This window comes from Capsicum annuum, chromosome 12 (genome assembly GCF_002878395.1).
Source record: "Capsicum annuum cultivar UCD-10X-F1 chromosome 12, UCD10Xv1.1, whole genome shotgun sequence".
NCBI lineage: Eukaryota > Viridiplantae > Streptophyta > Magnoliopsida > Solanales > Solanaceae > Capsicum > Capsicum annuum.
The window spans coordinates 96569469-96589691 of NC_061122.1; the positions used below are offsets into that span (position 1 = coordinate 96569469).

The window sequence follows — 20223 nt, forward strand, 5'->3', positions numbered from 1 at the left end:
GTTGCATGTCCAGATTGATGGATGCTTAATTTTCTATCCCTCAACTTCTTCACTATTTTTGTCAACATAATAGAATTCAACGTGTGTGTATTTATATATCTTCTTTGTTTTCATTCAAGTCATTCTCTAGTGTCAGAATTTTTGCTTAGACAAGAATTATTTTAATCAAAACTGAAGCTTTGTGATCATTGTTGTATTATTTTGTTGTACTTTACAGATCGTAGAGGAATTCACAGGAGATAGATGAATGTCAGTCGGCTTTGAAGAATTTTTTTAGGTAAAGGTTAGGTTTAATTGTATTATTTTTATATCTCTGTTTTGAGTTTTTTTTTTGTGTAAAGGTAAAGTTTATTGTATTATTTTGATATCTCTATTGTCGTATTATTTTGTTATAGTTTACAGGTGGTAGATAAGTGTCAGATGACTTTGAGAAATTTTTTGTGTATAAGTTAGATTTAATTATACTATTTTGATGCCTCATCATCAGATTATTTTATTATAGTTTACAGGTGGTAGACGAATGTCAATCAACTTTGAGAATTTTTTTTGTAAAGGTTAGGTTTAATTAAATAAATTCTTCAAAAGATGTTGAATTTAATTATTGTATTCATTTTTATTATTTTAAAAAAAATTCTATTTAGTGTAACGTTTGAACTCAATGAAGTGAGGTGCACGCGCGAGGTGCATACACCTAAACTAGTATAAGAATAAGTGAGAAAATGCTGGCTTAACGATCTGACTAACCTTTTACCCTAATTCAAGTTCTTTATAACCTCCTATTTAACGCATGTTTCGGTAAGTTGAAATTGTGTCATGTCTGCTTCATACAATATAACCAATCTAATTCACCATGCATTCTATAGAACTCGCCTTTAAATTTCGGTGATAAAAGAGTATCCTTAAATAAAGCCTCATATACAATCACATAATCTTCAAATAGACCTAGATAATCACAAATCTTCTAGTATGTATTAGAGTTCGTCGACAAAGAACCAACGGATAATGTATATAAAAAAACAAAAGTAGAAGAAAAAATAGTAGATATCAATAAAACAAAGAAAATTTTGTCTATTGCCCCAATTAGCCCACATTATCAACCTTGCTTTTGTCCAGATATTGTTTTGCGGGACCTTTCTTTCAATATAGGAATTAACCCCTAAGTACTCCATATAAGCTAAAACTCAGTACTTATGGATTTGTTGAGTTGCATATCTAACTTGGAAGTCTTAGAGAACTCTTGCTTCAATAATGTAAATAACTCAAGTCTATGCCACCACTGAAAAAGATAAAAAATCTAAGGTGACTATTAGTACTTCAAGGCATAGAAAATTTAGTCCAGCTTAAATTTCTAAATATGAGTGGAATAGATCATGATGAACTTCAAATGAAGCTGTTATCTGGACATTTTCAGCAATAAAATAAAGGAACAAACAGACAACACTCAACCAAATTCAAGCCAAAAAAAATTATTAGCCAAAACCAACAGAGCAATACAAAGAAGTTTAAAATGTACTTATAATACAACGATTACGTAAACTCAACTATACGTAAGTCGGGATCTTTGAAAAACAACTTCTTTATCTTCATGAGATAACTAGGATAAGATCCACATGCACTCTGTTCTCTCCTTGAAAAATATCCATTGCAAATTTGATATTTAACACAAATATAATATTTTATTTCAATTTTTTAACACGAGAAGAGTAAAATTGTAAAACATAACATATATACCCAAATGTTGAAATTATTTTTTTTTTAAAAATAAAACAAAGTAAAAAAAGTGATTACTAAAACTAATTTTTCTACACCACATGTTCACCATTCCTTTATCTACTAACCGTTAATAGCCATAAATATTTTTGCTTTCTGATATGATTTCTCTAAGTACATTCTAAATCTATTTAAATCCAAATTTATATTTTGTTCTCTTAAGTAAAAAAGGCTATCAACCCGATCTTAATTATTTTTTTAAAAAAATATATTTTGTTCTCTAAGATAAATCTTCATAATCTCTTGAGACGGACCTTTTTCTTGAAGAGCCTTTGGATTCTTTAACACCAAATTATTTCTTTTTCCAAAATTTTCCATTAAGCTACTTTCTTCAACCCCAAATTTGTATTCCTGATAAACCAAATTCATGTCCCTTGCCAATTTTCCATAACCAATATTTGATACTCCGTCAGCTCCAATTGAAATAATTTGTATAAATATTGATTTAAGACATAGAAATAATGCATGTGTTAGTGTTGCTCCATGCACTCCAATCATTGCATGGCTTGAGTGTATCAATCCAAATGATTCATGCAGTGATGTGTTTTTTCTTAGCTTGAATAGAATTACCTCGAAACCTATCTGTTCTGCGACCAATCTTACTTCATCTTGGTTCATGATTAGACGTCCTATGTTGTCGTGACGACTTGTAAAGATGAGTCAAGGCTGAGGCTAATGTTCGGACTGAGGTTGAGGCTGATATTGAAATTGAGATTGTGTTTGAAGTTGGATTAATAACGTGACGTTAAAGTTTTCGAGATCTTTCTAACAACCTCTTTATCTCTCTGAGATAGGGGTAAGATCTGTGTGCAATTTACTCTCCCCTTACCTTACGATAACTTTAACAATATGAAATTTTTTTTAAAAAAATATTATCACAATGTAATCTCAAGAGGATTGTCTGTGTGATGGACCGAATACTTGAGGGTGAGTACTTTATGAAAGGGCACAAATATAGATTACGGGGATATATGCATATTCCCCTAGTTAAGCAAAAATTAAAAAATACACACCATTTCTTGGAGCTTCAGTGATGGCCCAGATGGTGATCTCTACTGTGGAAAAAAATCTTCCATAGATACTGATGTATGCTAAAAAAGTAAAGAATGTTGTTACTTTTATCATCTTCTCTTTATAATAGGTATAGCAATATAATAAATATACACGTTCTTCGCTCACAAAATTTATTGGGAGTGTCCCCTAAACAAAACTCTCTAAACATCAAATAATCATTTATAATATCATATTTTCCCTTCGGACCAAACGTCTTGTCTTTAGAGGCAAATCTATTAAAATTTGATCTACCAAACACACTTGTGCATATACCTACTAATTAAATTCAGTACACATTAATAATCATAAAGAAGGAAGTGATTGTACATATAATAAATATGAAAATTTTAGAAAAGCAACACAATCTAAATACTAAGAGCAGAATTTATTTATATCAAGGACCCTTATATTATCTCAAGAGCGGAATTAAATTAAAGATTCCTAGCCAATCTCTCATAGCCCCACTTTGTTTTCTCTACAAATAACATCAAAAAATAAACATAGCCAAAATTCATGTTCTTTCCTTTCGTATCATCAAACAGTCTCTCACAAAAAGGAGTTGATTTCATTCTGGAACTCGTTAAAAGTAAAATTAGAAAGATGTGCAACTGAATCCAAATTTTCCATGAAAATACCCAGTATTGTGCTTCTCAAATTCGAATTACACCATAATTTTGCGTAAAGCAATCTAATTCTTCAATTTGGAAATTATATCGTGAACCTGCACAAATCAAAATCATAAAATCGGTAATCAAAATGGTAACATTAATGTATAAATTTCAGATCATCAACCAATGCCTTTACCATATATTTTAGGAGTCTAATTGTACACACATAAGAAAATATTAATTCTCTTTCTTATATATTTAGGACTCTTTACTTTTAAATATTATAAAATAAGTAAATAAATAAAAATAAAAAAAATAGTGAAAAATAATTTTGTCTAAAGCAGAGTTTTTTAATGAAGATCAAAAAATTCAAATAATATTTCTAAGGCCCTTCACACTTTTAATATATTATAGAAGATTATACAGATTATAGATATATAAAAGCAAAACTAAAAGCACTAGAAGAAGTCAAGTGACAGTTTTAGAACAAATTTTTAAAATATTGTAGTAAAGAATTTGGATTGAAAGATTAAGCATTTGTATTGAAAATACATCATCCCTTTTTTAAATAAAAAAAGTTTTCATTATCTTAAAAGTAGAGCAACAACAACAACAATTTTTGTCTAAAACGGAGTCTTTTAATGATGAACAAAAAGTTCAAATATTTTTCTAAGGCCCTTCACACTTTTAATATATTATAGAAGATTATAGACTATAGATATAGATTATAGATAACGATATGGATTATAGATATATAAAAGCAAAACTAAAAGCACTAGAAGAAGCCAAGTGACAAGCTATTGAGAAGCCACACGACATTTTTTAGGATAAAATTTTAAAATATTATAGTAAAAAATTTGAATTGAAAGATTAAGAATTTGTATTAAAAATACATTATCCTTTTTTTAACTAGATTATAGATTATAGATATATAAAAGCAAAACAAAAAGCACTAGAAGAAGCCCAGTGACAAGCTATTGAGAAGCCACGTGACAGTTTTAGGACAAAATTTTAAAATATTATAATAAAAAAATTGAATTGAAAGATTAAGCATTTGAACTGAAAATGCATTATCCTTTTTTTTAAATACATCAACGACAACAACAACAACAACAACAGCGGCGACGGCGACGGCAACACTAGCAGCAGCAGCAGCAGCAACAACAACAACAACAACAACAACAACAACAACAACAACAACAACAACAGAAACAACAACAACAACAACATAATAATAATAATAATAATAATAATAATAAAATAATTATAATTATAATAATAATAATTATAATTATAATCTCAATTCAAGTATATAGTTTATTAGATAAATATACATTATATTTGAAAAAAGTAAAGATAGGAAGGAATAACAAACTAATCTTCTTTTAACAAATTAATATGATATTTGAATTGGAATGAACTTCTAGGTTCTTGACCTCTCTTATATATATTCCTATATTATTAATTTTATTGGTGATTTATTTACTGCTATCTTTATATTTAAAAAAATAAAACTATTTCTGAACTAAATTTTTTTATTTTTATATGCAGGATATGACATTTCTATCTTCATCTTTCTCTATTAATATTGATGAAGAAGAACAACAATTTTCGCCTATTAATGTTATCTCTATCTACTTCTCGCGTCTCTTCCTCTCTCACTACAATGGTAACTAACACCCTCCAATGAGAGAAGAAAATCCAGTAATGATTGAAACAACGTTTTCGATAAGTAAGAGATTTCGAAGTAAATCAGTTTCAAACTAGTACTGTTTCAATTATTTAATTTATGAGAAGTTTTCCTGGGAGTTGTTTTTATTTTTTACTAATGATTTGTCTCTATTGTTAACTTGCAGAAGAGATAAAAAGAATGAAGAGAAGAGAATAGATGACTACGAAAGTAGAAATTTTGTTGGTATAGTTGATAAGTTTAGATTTTTAAATACGTGTTTGATATTATTGTTCTTCTTTTCAATGTTGCTTTATTTCATATATTTTTTTGTATTTAATATCGTAATCATATGTTTATCTTTCTTTAGGAGATTTTGAATAGATTTACAAGTACTTTATTATATTTATTCTTTTTAATTTTGCTTGCAAATTTATATCTATAATATTTTTGTAATGATTTTGGGTGTTCTTTAGTTCTATAGTATAAAGAAAGAGATTAAAGAATACAAATATAAATCACTACCTAAAAATGTAGATTTTTAAATAGTAACTTAGAGTATAATTAAACACGTTGTACATATATTACATAGCTATTTTTTTTTTTTTTTTGTATAGAATGAATTTTTAATTTTATATTTTCCTTTAAATTCGAATTCAAAATATTTCTATGAGTTATTTAATTCTATGGGCAAAGTTAGTAATCCTTTGAAATTCGAATGAAAAATTAAGTTTTGAAATATGAGATAAAATTGTATTCAATAGAGGTGAAAGTATTTAACTTGAATTTTAAATCATAAGCATTTCTAACAAATTTAATTATATAAGAGTCTTCTTAAATCTATATCTCATTTTATTATTCTATTATGCATAAAAAAGAATTTCAATTTTAATTTCACATTATACAAAACTTATTAATTATAAAAATGTAATAAATAAATACTAAATTAGTATCTCATTTTTTAATGTTTTAGTAATACAAAATTATAATTTAAGCAAATAGCCAGTATCTCTGTTCATATTTTGTAGTAATACAAAGTAATAATTTAAAACAAAAAACTCATAGGCAATGAAATAAAAGTTAAGAAATAAATTAAATTTTAGGAATAACGTAAATACATACACATCTTTTTGTATTGTATTAAAAAAATCATTGGATAACAAGTTAGAATTATAATGTAACAAACTTCAAGACAAGAATTTCTTTTAGATAAGAAAATGTTGTTTTAATTATAAAGATATTAAAATCTTAAATTGTGTATATCACGTAATTAAAATCATGATAAAACAAAAAAGTAAATGAACATTAAGATATAAAAATCTAAGTAACTTAAATTTAAATTTATTATTTTATATTTTAAAATATAAAAGAAGAAAATTTAATTGCTTATGAAACGTAACACAAAAAGAAATAAGTTCAAAAGTTATATTATAGATTAAAATAATTAAAATCAATTAAAAAATTACAAATATAGTGTTGGTGGGGGAATGGGGAGGAATGAAGATTTCTAATTAAATTTGAGAATACAATTAAGTAGTGGGATAATAAATATATTACTATCCATAAATTACAAATTGAAGCGAGGTGAACTGCAAAATTTAAGTTCAACAATAAAAAAATTATATGATAACAAAATAAATATATCTATTTTATATTATTAAAATAAGAATAATGGATAATTAAAGCACATTAGTTGATAAATTAATAAAAGTCAATATTAACAATTTAATATTTTAAATTTTAAAAAGTATAATAAAAACAAATATGAAGCATAAATATCTTTGCCTATTTAGATTTGATGATCAGATTGTTCGGGAGGGGGAGGGAGAGTACACTGTTAATAAGAGGAGCAACTGGTAATTATACTACTAAATAATTTAGTAAAAGTCAGTATTAACAATCTAATATTTTTAGATAATAAACAATGTATAATAAAGAAAAATGTGAAGCATAAACTTTTTTGGATAATTATATAATTCATTATTTTTGTTCATATAAATTTGATTATGAAATTATCGGAATTTGGGGGAGGGGGTAAGGGAGAAGGGAGGGTACAACATTCAAGTAAATTAATGGTTTATTGTAATTTTTTGTATTATTTATTAAAATTATATTTAATATTTCATAATTAATTTAAAATATGTGAATTTAATACAATAAAAATGATCAATTTTATATTGCAAATGAATAATATAATATTTTTAAAGACTATTTTTTTTTTGAAATATTCTGCTCATCGTGCGTAGGAATGACAATGGTGTGGTGTGGGTTTTTTTTAAACCCACGAATTTTAAAATCGCCCGTCCCGCATCAATTTTAAACCCGCATAAATTCGCCCCACACTCATACTCGCGCATACCCACAGGCACCACCCCATATTTTTGTTTTTTTTCTTTTTTGAAAAATTTATAACTCTACTAAAAATCATAATATTTTCAATACTAGAAAATAGTAACAACCAATTTCTATTATATCAGTTGTTACTAAAAAATTATCAGAGAAGTATCATGTGTACAAGTAATGATCAAATATTAAATTTTCATTAAGATAAATAAAGAAATTTAAAAAGTTATAAAATTGCTTATTTGTAGTGTTATACATGTTGTTTTAAGTATCATAAAATTTTAAGTGAAGAATACATATAATTTTTGACAAATTTACGAGAATAATACTAATTTTTAACTCTTTTATAGTTTAAACCTGCATATACCAACAACCTGTCCCGCCCCACATCATTTAAAAAAGACTTACTTAAACCTACTCCATACCAGCACCGCATCCACATAGTCGAAACCCCCAACCCGCACCACACCACACCACACCATACCACATCACACCACACCACACCACACCACACCGACACTGCTCCATTGCGATCCCTATTTGTGCGGGTACCTTTACTAGTAATTATAATTAATAGAACTTAATATAAGAGAATATAAAATTTGTGTTTTTTTCTGTTGGACGACGTCGTTTTGAAACTTTACGGAGGGTGGAGGCAATTTAAATAGACCGACACGACATTTTGGAAGAAATAAATACTGATTGTTGGTCAGTTGGAGGAGAACAAAATGGGTCAACAGACAGAAAAAGATGAACAAGAATCAATTCAAAACCCAAACCCAAACCCAAACCCAAATCCAAATCGCATAACACAAACTCAATTTCTCTCCTGGAAGCGTCAAAAGGTCTCTTCTTCCTTCTCTTCATTTATCGCTGTCAATTTTTATTTGAGTTAATTGTGTTATATCTATTATCAGGGGATTATATTTGGTATGTTTTGTTTTTTTCCCAAAAATATATTGGGGGTGCCCCGCACAACTTTGATTATTAGTTCTAATTCTTCTTCAAAGAGTTTCTCCAATCACGTCGCATCCAGTCTTGATGTCTGCGTTGAAAAAAATTCCTCCATTTTAGTTAACCTTTGCGGTTCACCTTCTGAGTACTCAAAAGGCAAAAGCAGCAAAGTCGTCTGAAGCTTTAAGCGCAAAGGAAAGTCAAAGTTTGAACTCCATTAAAAGAATGTACTAATGAAGAAAATAATCAACAAGTATGTAATGCAAGAAGAAATAACTATAAAAAACTATCACGAAGACTAACCAAATGAACTTAAGATATGAAGTAGATATAATTACACTTTGTTTGGATGGTGGTTTGCCATGGTTTCATAATGTATGGTAGGGTACAATACAATGTTTGGGTTGACGGTATAGTTTTATTATTTGGTTCACTACCGTTTAATAACAGTTTTATTATTTGGTTCACTACCGTTTAATAACAGATTTAATATTTGGTTTGATGGTACCAGGGGCGGACTCACGTGGTGTCCAGGGGTTCACCCGAACCCCCTCGACAAAAAATCACGTTGTATATATAACGTAGAAAATCTATATTTAGGTATATATATTAATTTTGAACCACCTGAAATCAAGGTTGTTGGGTAGCCCAGTGGTTCTATGTTCACTTCTTGAGTCTCTCCTTCTACCCTTGGTTGTGGGTTCGATTCCCACTACCCGTGAAGGCTTCATTTTTTAAAAATCTATTTTGCACAACAGCTATAGTAGCTGTCCTGTACAACTATAATAATAATAAAAAAGGATGCATGTATAGTTTCTATAACTTGAAATTATATATGCATGTATAGCTGCTATAACTTGAAATTATATTTTGTTGACGTAACATATTTATATTTTTGTTTTTTCGAACCCCTGAAATAAATTCTTGGATCCGCCACTGGATGGTACGGTAGTGTAATTTATTAAAAATGCCCCTAATTATTATAAATTTTAAATTTATCAATAACTGCTAATAAAATAATTTTTTTTTTATAAATTTATTACAAATTATGTAATATAAATATATTAAGTTGTTAAATTCATGAAAATTCTAACAAAATTAAAACTTTACATTCATGTAAACTGCCACATGAAAGTGGAGAGCGAAAGAAATGGTAATGCAGATCATTGCCACCCTTGCATACATAAGTACTTGTACAAGTTGCTGGAGTATGATTGTATCAACACTAAAGGGTGCTCAACTGGCAACAATACAATTCTTACAATTAAAGAACAAAGGGAACAAATATGTAACTACGCCAGTGAAATACTGGAATGGTAGTAGTTAACACCTTCACACGATTTTGCAGATAAATTTCAATCTTCACACAATATAAATTTCACGCAATTCCATCAGAGATATGTGTCAAATCAGAGTACTTGTAGGGAATTCTCAATGTATTAAACTAAATACTCAAGTATCACTTAACGCCAAGAAATCTATTGTTCTAGTAAGAGGAGAATAACCCTAGTGAGAGGCGTTGCAAGAGCTTCCAGATTGTATCCAAGTGTGCTACAATATTTCTCGCTTCGAATGTTCATACTCATTGCTTGATACTTCAACAACCTACAAGTCAAAAAAGAGAAAAAGTTGTTTCAGTATCCATTAATCAAATAGAGAATCTATCCATTAGCAGGTGTACTAAACATTCTATATTACACGGTAGAATTGAACTCTGGAAGCAGTCGCCTGTGATAGTAACTTGACAAAGTAAAAATGTTCTTAACATGGCATGCTAAGAGAATAAGTTAACAAGTAGAAACAGTAAAGAGCAAGTTGAAGCGCACCCAAGGGTATGGCGTAATGGTCAGAAAAGTCGGTTAAAAACTATGAGCACTCAGGTTCAAATCCAGCAGAGACAAAAACACTATATGATTTCAGCAAATTCATGTTAGCATTCAAAGTTTTGATGTAACAAGGATCTCTGTGAACAAATCCAAATACCTCAAATTACCTATTCTAACGGAGTCAGGGTTATTCACTAAAATCCACTGAAATAGTTATTGATTTTCCCTTAGCTGTGTCCGAATACTCTTAGCAAAACAGCAGGTGGCTAAGATAATGTCTGATCACCCGTCAAAGAAATATCCTTAGGTCTAAGTCTATAGTACTGTAGCTTGTGTTGCCTACAAATTAGCTATTAAAGTAACTTTTCCCATGAAATAATTCACGTGAAAGTCAAATATTGAGGTTCAAGAAAACACCTCCAAAACAATATAACGAAGAGAAGATAGCATTTCTCGGAACACTAGCCATATGCATCAGGTAATTAATACTTAATGGTAATTGCTAAAACCATGCATAGTTTGTGGATAGAAAGAAATCAACGTGTTTTTGAGAAAAAGCGTCTAGATTGGAGCTTACTAGCAAAAGATGTGGCTTATGTTTGTAATGTTAGAGCTAATACTAAGCCTAGACTTATCCTGCAAAACTTACTTCTCTGACAATCATAGGAAGTCTTTTGACGCATGGTAGAGCTTAATTCCAAAAAAGTATAATCTAAAAGAGAACGAATTAATCTTTTCCATGAGAAATATGCTTAAATTTTTGCTGCTTAGAATACCAAACTGCAATACCCATTTTTTACGATAAGTTGTAGTCTATTAAAAGGAAGAGGATTAGTAGTTTCCAAATCCAGTAACACAAAAATATCAATATCAGATGATATATTGAAGCATCAAGAATTCAGTCTGCACTAATCTGTTGAAAGAACACAAGAACACAAGAACACATGTAGAAAACAATAAGCAGTTAAGTTTTAATAAACAAACCTAGAAAGAGAGAACAAGCATAGAAGAAGAGACTGAAGGCGGAAGAACGAAGAAGAAAAGTGATGCAGAGGAGAATAACGTAGGGGAGAATGATGGAGCAGAAAAATGTAAAAATAAGAACGTATTTAGGGTTGGAAGTAATATAGGGTAAAAAGGTGAAATAAGATTAGAAAATATTAAGTAATGGCATAATTGGAAAGAGAGAGAAGAAAACCATGGGAAACCACCAAATCGGTGGTTATTTATTGAGGGATTTCATGGTTATCAAACCATGAAAATGAACCATACCATACCATATCTTTCAAGAAACAATCAAAACAAACATGGTGCTGCTAAAATCCATACCATACCACGACAAACCATCATCCAAACAGTGTGTTAGTGGTAATATATAAAGTAAAGATCATCTTTATCTAAAAAAAAACTATAAAAAATAAAAATCATGTCAGTCAAGTGTACAATCCTTTTTTTTTTTTTATTTAGATGAAGAAATGCAGTTTTATGTTATCTAGAGCTAGTTCTCGTTCTGAAATTTTAATTTCTTATTGTTAATCACTGAATATTCATTCATAACCTTCTTAGCTATTTAATGTATCAGTTTACTAATTGTTTGTATTGGCGTACTAAAGACTGAATTTCATGGATAATGAGATGCATACCTTAGCACGGTGTCATACAATAAAACGGCAACTAAGTGAGGGAAGCAGAAAACCTGGCTTTAAGTGAATTTATGACTTAAAGTGCACCCATTACGAGCCTTTAACAACATTGATCACCTTCTAGTCCCATTCTATGCCTGTATTGTTCTTCATTTTGACTGTATGATTCATCTCTTTTCTCCAGGGTTTCAATTTAATTAGAATCTTCATTCTCTATTGTTTCTAATTGATAGACTCCATTTATTTGTGTCCTTTAGAAGTTTCAACTTTTATGCCCGTCTGAAATTAATTCTTTCTTTGATGCTGTAAGAGCTTCACCAATTGCTCTCAACTTCCATAAATTCTTTTAGCCCTATAAACTATTTTCAAATGTGTCTCCTTTTTCCTCATTACCAGATTACAGCAGAATTGGTTTGTAGCAAGATGTAAAGTTCACCACTATTACTGCTTGGTCTTCTTAAACTAGTTAGCTTGGTCTTCTTAAACTAGTTATCTTATTTTGTAGTGAACTACTTATCTATCTGGAGATTGCTGGTCTGGTTTAACTCGATTTTTCGGTAGCTGTTTAATTTAATCTCCTCTTCGATGAAGTGAACACTTCACGCCGCTTCACACTTCGTGCTTTTATGCAAACCTTACCCTATCACACTTTTGCCGTTTCTGCTCTTAGAAAAACTGGGCTCAGTCAATGGTCTCTCACTTAATTGTCCTGTAATACCAACAATGTTCTTGTACTTTTCTTCAAACTTGGTCAAGTATGTATTGATATAAATTAATGAGAATTATTAGAAATGTTCCGGACACAGTTGCTGATGTTTGTAACAATGAGTTTAGCCTATTTTCATTTGCTAGAAAAATTTATAGGATTTTAAAACGTACTGACCTTCTCTTTTTGTTGGGAAAGTCACTTTCACCTTGTTAAATTCTTCAATCATTTAACTATGCCTTAACCAAACAAAAGTTCCTTGGAGTAGTAAAAGATTGGAAAGGGAATTTTAGTTTTGTGCTCATGTTGGAATGAGGAAATCAGCTAACTAATGTTCTCACAAATTCTCATTCCTGTTTTATTGTCTTCTGTTTGTTGCATTCCTCGTTGAAGAAATTTCACTACCAATTCGTTAAAAATATTTTAGGTCATTTCTAAAAGCTTATTAGCAAATGCATTTTTAAGATCATAACATATGGTAAAGTACTTGTATAAATTCATCAACCAATATTTATTCAACAGATAAAATTTTGTATATCTGCTTTCCCCTTCTTATTCCCTTTGTTGTTGCTAGAAGATTGTGGAAATTTTATATGAACTGTTCTTGGTGCCTTTGTTCCATTCTTAGTATCTAATCCAGAAGTTCATGCTCGAGTCCAACTAAATTTATACCAAAAGCTTAGCATGTTTTTCCCATTACTCTCTTGGTCCATATGGAAGTACTAAAATAAAAAGGAACAGAGGGAGTTGATCACCTGTCTAGGCTCCTTGGAAGAAGACAATAGATTTTTCACTTATTATAATAGAGAAATTAATATTTTGTAATAAAGTAGAGACCCAACTGATGCATTTCTCATCAAATTCCGTTTGTCTCCTCAAAAAAGTCAGAACCAGTTTACATGGCCACAAGCTTTCTCCGTAACCACTATAAAGACTATGTTAGGTAAGTTTTGCTTGATCCTCTCATCAGGGACTTGTTTTCTTCAAGTAGCAGCAATTTGCCTTTCTTTAATCTGATTAAAAAATTTCCTTTCTAATTGTCAAAAAAAGAAAATTCCTTTCTTTATTAACGGCCATCTAGAGTATGAAATCATTTTTTTCATGACTACTTTCATCTTCTTAGGCAGCAGTTTCTTCCTTTGGAATCAGAGGTGTACTGAGAAACATTTAAGCTCTTTTCCAAAATACAACTTTTGATTATTAGTTGTTATTCTTCTTCAAAGGGTTTTTCGAACCAAATATTCTCCTCCTAAGACATTGTGGGGATGTTCTCATTAACATACTCTAGTCTCCAATCTTTCCTTTCAACATAAAGACTTTCGTCGAAATTCATTATATCTTTTTGATCCTGTCTCGTTCCTCTTATCATTTCTCCAGCCTCGGTCTATCTATGTTGTTGGCTCTGTTACTTGCCTTAGCCACTTGGTGGAAGAACGTTGCATTCTCTTTCCGCTTCGCCTCTATTAGACGTCTTTGATCTTGCATTGATTAATCTTCCTGCATTTAGTTAACCTTTCCGGTTCACCGTTATTGTTGTAAAACCCAAAAAGCATAGAAAGGTCCTAAAGTTTATTGGACCTTTAAGCACAAAGAAAAATTAAAGCATTGGATTTATCGAAGAAAGCGCTAATGAAGAAAAAAATAAAATAAGTTGTAATGGAAAAACATATAACTGTAAAGCACAAAGAAAAGCTATTTCAAAAAGATTGAAATATCTATAATTAACCGAAATATATGAAGTAAAAACTACTAGGAAGTTGCAACTTTTCACCTCCTTTTTAGGAGAAACGCTCTTTCACCTTGTTAAAATCTTCAAACATTTAACTATGCCATTGTTAATTACCTAAAAAAAGGAAGTTCCTTAGGAAGTAAAAGGTTGGAAATTTGAGGATTTTAAATTTCTGCTCAAAAATTGGAATGAGGATGCTTGCACTCACTAATGTATGTTCTCGCAAGTTCTCATTACTTTCTTACGCTCTTTAATTTGTTGCATCCCTTAGAGCCTGGTTGGATTGACTTTTGACTTATTTTTAGTATTATACTTTTTTAATCATTTTGGCTTAAAAACAAGTGCTTTTAAACACTTTTTAATTTTACCCAAACACTGCAAAAGTGCTTAAAAGCTATTTTGGTTTCGAAACAGTGAAAGTAAGTCCATCTGAACATACTCTTGTTCAAGCAATTGTCATTGCCGATTCCTTATAAGTGTTTTAGGTGGTCATTTCCAAAGAATATACTAGTAAATGTGGTTTATGTTCAAAATATTCGTACAAGTACTCATTCATTTTCGTCAAGCAAAACTTACCACTTGGCAAAAGTTGCCCTTTTTTTGGATCTAGCATTCACAATATCACCTTTGTAGGAATTCAAAACACACAAATAATCAAGTGTGGAGGAAATTCATCAAAATAGTATATCACCCTTTGAATATAATAAATTTAATGTCTTGGAAAATGTATTAAGTGATGAATAGTATTTAATACCTAGGGTAAATGGGTAGAAAAGGGTGAATTATTTACTGATTTTTCAAACTAGACAAGTATTGTTGGACATGTATTTTTAGTATAGTGGACAAGTATTGTTGGACAACGAGAGTAATAGATTTATGTAAGTTTGCTATTGTTTATTGACTTCATTTGTTATTCAGATTTCCACTTTTAGATCTTATGTTCCTATAATTGCTGATCATGAATTTCTATAGATTTTCAAGCTTTGTTGCAAGTGGTTTTTCTTTTTTTCTCCAAACAAAACGTGCTGTAGTATATCTTATGCATATTCCATGCTTGAAAATGTTATAGTCCTCATGAGTCGTGACAGAGTTGATATCATTATCAGGACGATGATGCATCTGCTATAAAGGCTGAAGTCGCAAGAAAACGTGCAGAAGATATAGCTGCAGGGGCAGTGCAAATGAATGGTCGTGAACTTTTCTTGCACGAGCCCTGGGTCTTCGACAACTCCCTTTACTGATGTTATTTTCCAGTAGAAGTATCTTCTAATGTGAAGTTAACATTTTCTATTGTCGGAATTATAAATTGGAATATTGTTGTTTTCCTTGAGGGGGTCCTGCCCTTTTGCAGAAAACCAGGTGTTGTCGTGAATTTGACACTACTGCAATAGTAATGCTGGTTTAAGAATTCAAAAAGTGATGCGAACATAGACCATCTATATTTTTGCCATTTTGAAAACGGAAAAGGTATAAATATACCTTCGAATTTTGATAAATGATAGTATATATTCTTTGTCCTACTTCGGTACAAATATACCCTGCTGTTAACGATTTGGTATATATATATTCTTTTCATTAACGGTGTGCCACGTGTTGTAATCCTAGCTATTTATTCGTTTTTATTTATTTTATCCCCAAATAATTAATTCACCCTAATTTAAAACTCACTGTCCGACCCATTACCTCTCAACCCGGTCTAATCCAAATTGAAGCCTCTGGAAGGTGCAACAACATTTATCTCACTCTTTTCTAGATTCTCCAGAGTATTTTCAGCCATTCTGACAGTTGCAAGATCCTCAGAATTGCCGCTAGCCATTTCAACCAGAATTAGAATGGCTCCGCTAAAAAAAATAGATCTTTCCACATAAATTTTCAGATTTCGGTAGGTCATACAGCAAAGAGACATGTTTATAGGGTTAAAATGCCTTCAGATAGGCATGGTTCATCGATGCCATTTGCATCATTCTGTCGTTCCATGATTCTAATGTTCATTAGAAGCTTCAATTCGGATTGGGATTGGGCTGGAAGGTAATGGGTCGGAAAGTGGGTTTTAAATTAGGATGGATTAATTATTGTATAAATAATATAAATTCCACCAATTTGAAATATAATTATCTTTTCTCCCTTTTTTCTAATTAAAATTTCTCTCTATTGATAATTATGTATATTGATTAAATATGATAGCGTTAAAGGAAAATAACACATATTCCTTTATTATGGGACACAATTAACGCAACGTTTTTTAAAATTAGATTACTGAATCTCTTTAATTTCGTAACAACTATTCTAATTCAAAATTTGAAACATAAATTTAACTAATAAGATCAAGAAAACACAATTCAAACGGTTCAAGCTCTGTTTTCGATTTCTCGCAAAAGCTGTTTTTCATTTTTTTTGAAAATAAAACTTTGAGAAGATGAATATTGCAATTATGTTTAGGCATTCAGGTGAATGGAAATCTGAAATATAATATGAAGGATACAAAAGTGAAGAAATTGTTGTTGCAGAAATAATTTCTTTTTTGAGATTGATTTCGACAATTGCTGCTGAATTAGACATTGATGAATCTCGAAAAAAATTGATATCCTTTACATTGTTGAAGGTAATGTATCACCATTTTTTTTATTAAGAATGACAATGGTGTTAAGCTTTATGTTGAGTTGAAGAAAACTCTTCCTGATTTTGTCATGTATCCGTTGTGTATAACAACGATGGATAAATGTACAGAGGATATAGAGTTTGATGGAGAAATTGGAGGTGCCGTTTGTGTCGAAGGGATGAAAACGGATGTGTTTGCTCTTTCTATTGTTGAGTCACAAAATCAATACTCATTGTACGTGCCTGAGTTTGAAGTTGAAAACTTAATCTGTGATATCAAGAATATTGAAGTGAAGGTGAAATAGTTGTATAAGGATAAATTGTTGTATCAGTAATGGCTAAATATGCGTTAACTCATGGATTTAATTTCAGAGCTAAACGTTCTGACAAAAAGAGGTATTGTTGCTAGTACTTTTATATTTTATGATTAATTGAATTGTGTAGTTTTTATCCTTTTTTCGTAAACCATGTACATTATACATATGTATATGTGTTTTTTATTTGCCTTCTTTCAATGGTTATGTATATACAAGTATATTTATGTATATGATTTAGAAATATATACATATGTATATTTATGTACATATGTATACGTGAGTTTTGCAGAGCTATTGTAGTTGTTGACGTGCTTATTTGAGTGGATCATATAAAGAAACTTTTCTTTCGGCGAGCACACTGAATGGTGCTGGTATTAGTATTTTTTATTTGTTTAATGATATATTCACATAAAACATACTATATTCATGATTTTTGTACATAGGTTACTTATACATTTAGATAGATGTATATTAATATTCATTTTACATAACGTAGGATATATATTGCCACTTACTTAGATAGATGTATATTGATTCTTCGAACAGTTTAGAACTGCATTTGGAGAAGTGGACAACATTTGTGTTGTATCAGATCGGAATGAAAGCATTATCAAAAGTGTAAGTATTGTGTTTCTTAATATCCCACATCTTGCATGCATTTGACATCTTTGAAAGAATATTTGCAGTTACTTTCGTAAGAGCAAAATCATTTTTAGTGACTTATATTATTCCATGACGAAGGCTTATAGAAAAGAGAATTTTTATTACCTTATGATAAAGGTTGGTTAGGTGGATCAAAGAGTGAAAAAATTACCTAGATGAAGCTGGTTATGAAAAGTGAACCATATCACATTCACCTATAAACAGAGGTCGAATGATGACTTTTAATATTGCCGAATACACAAATGGGTATTTGGTAGAAGCCCGAGAATTGCCTATATTAGGTTTTCTAGAGGAAGCAAGAATTTTATTTAGTTCTTGGAACTGTACAAATAGGGAATGCCATCATATACAAATACGACATTAGGAAAGAGGTTTGAGGAAATACTAACTCTTAAAGGTGTGAAAGCTTCTTGGATGACGATATGTTTAAAATTTAAATGTATATTTTTAGTTTTTATTTGTTATATTTTATTTATTTTAAAATTTTAAATAATTTTGTATTTCATTATTTTATCAAATGTAACGTTGTTTGAATGTTCATCAGGTTAAGGTTTCCTCGAACCATATATACTCTATATATGAATCTGGAAGAAGATACATTGTCGATCTCGAAAGGAAATCATGCAACAGTGAAAGTTTTCAACTTGATCAGATACATTGTCCTCACGGAATCAAAGTCCTAAAGAGTAAAAACGTTGATGATTTGGCCCATACTTCTTTGAGTACTATAAGCCAAGCACTTTGGTGAATGCATATGAACTTTCAATTATTTCAATGCCAGATAAGAGGAATTGACATATGCCTAAACGTGTAGATGAGGAAGAAGTATTACCACCAAAATATAGAATACCACCTTGAAGGCCAAAAAAAGGGAGACGGAAGAAATCAAGCGAAACTCTGTCATCAAGCACAAACTGTTGTGGACGATGCAGACGAACGATTCACAATAGGTGATCTTGTAATTTTTTCCAAAGAATAATTGATTTAAGATGACATATACATTGCCTAGTTAACTTCAACACCTTGGATTTTTGGTCCTTAAATTTTTTTGAAATTTTATCCTCACAGGACAGACTACGAGACCCCTTACGAGTCATAACGAGTCATTACGGGTCGTAGGTCCCTATTCGTAGCCTGACCAATGTGTATGACTAAGTTTTCTGTCCTGATTACGAGTGGATCCTAACGAGTCCTAAAGACTCAAAATGATTTTATGGTGTCTTCCGTAGCCTAACCAGTGTGATTCGCAATTGTTTCTGCTTTGATAACAACTGAACCATGCGAGTTATAATGACTGAGTACGATTCGCATAGTATGACTCATAGCTAAGTCAATATTAGTAATCGTGGACACTGTCCAGACTACAAGTGGGACCTTATGAGTCATAAGGTGACCATGCGAGTCATAAGGTCACCCATAGTGACTAGGCGGTCAATTTTCATTCTTTTCATTAAGGGCGTTCTGGTCAATTTTTCTTTTTCCTTACTCAGACCCTACGTCCATAAAGCACTCAAGGGGGTTATTTCTCATTTCATAATACAATCAAAACATACTTTATTATCTCTAAAATCTCCAAGGTCAAGATGCTTAGAATTTCCAAGAAGTTGGTCATCTAAGGGCTCAAGGGTTGATTTCTCTCCATAAATTTTGGTATTTCAGGCATGCTTCTCTTCCCCAATTATTACTTTATGAAAATAATGTATTTAAATCGTTTAATTGGATGGTTTTGAATGTGGGCTTTTGATGTGGTTGAGGGTTTTGACATGGTTGATTCTTTAATTGTTTTCTCATGATTTATTATGCATTATTTATGCTTTATTAATGATTTTGAACGTGTGGGGTGCATGAAAATGGTGAATAAACTAAGGGGCCATGGTTTTCCCCAAATTGGTGTTTTGAAAGTTGAAATTGATTTTGAATGGTTATGTTCACGCTACCGGCTTATGTAAATGGCTTTGAATTGTGAAATTGTCACTTGGCCATGTTTTAATTTAATAAAAAAAGGAGGTTGAGGAATTCCCCCATGTTAATGTGATTGTTATAACATAGAGATAAGCTTGCAAGTGTAAGGGTATGACGATACCCATGGAGTGCCTTAACGGTTGGTTCATTAGTTAATCAATGGGTTATGTTAATCTTTTTTTAAATTGGGCTTGATGGGGGTTATGTAGCGAAGCCGTGAAGTGTGGGTTGATGTGCTATAGAAATATAGTACTTTCGATGCATAAAAAGAGGAAAAAATGCAAGTTTCTGAGGTTATTTTGTTAGATATGATGCCTTTTAGGTATGTTTTGCAGGAAATCATGTTTTAGTTGATAAGTTCGTGAAAAAGGTGAAAAAGACA

The 20223-nt window shown here is 30.7% G+C and overlaps 2 protein-coding genes across 2 annotated transcripts; both read left to right on the forward strand.

The window, feature by feature from the left end:
• Positions 1-8064: 8064 nt before the first annotated feature.
• LOC107851588 lies at positions 8065-15717 on the forward strand. Its single transcript, XM_016696656.2, has 2 exons — positions 8065-8288; positions 15408-15717. The coding sequence occupies exons 1-2, from the start codon at positions 8172-8174 to the stop codon at positions 15540-15542; spliced, it is 252 nt and encodes an 83-aa protein (XP_016552142.1). The 5' UTR covers positions 8065-8171; the 3' UTR covers positions 15543-15717.
• Positions 15718-17012: 1295 nt separating this feature from the next.
• On the forward strand, positions 17013-18627 carry LOC124889639. Its single transcript, XM_047401610.1, has 3 exons — positions 17013-17195; positions 17763-17834; positions 18424-18627. The coding sequence occupies exons 1-3, from the start codon at positions 17013-17015 to the stop codon at positions 18625-18627; spliced, it is 459 nt and encodes a 152-aa protein (XP_047257566.1).
• Positions 18628-20223: the final 1596 nt, after the last annotated feature.

Excerpts from the sequence above, each read along its gene's own strand:
- LOC124889639 (XM_047401610.1), top strand. The coding sequence starts at position 17,013 with ATGGATAAATGTACAGAGGATATAGAGTTTGATGGAGAAATTGGAGGT. Across the intron at positions 17,196-17,762 it reads TCAAGAATATTGAAGTGAAG|TTTAGAACTGCATTTGGAGA; the intron begins GTGAAATAGTTG and ends TTCTTCGAACAG. Across the intron at positions 17,835-18,423 it reads ATGAAAGCATTATCAAAAGT|GTTAAGGTTTCCTCGAACCA; the intron begins GTAAGTATTGTG and ends AATGTTCATCAG.
- LOC107851588 (XM_016696656.2), top strand. The coding sequence starts at position 8,172 with ATGGGTCAACAGACAGAAAAAGATGAACAAGAATCAATTCAAAACCCA. Across the intron at positions 8,289-15,407 it reads TCTCCTGGAAGCGTCAAAAG|GACGATGATGCATCTGCTAT; the intron begins GTCTCTTCTTCC and ends TATCATTATCAG.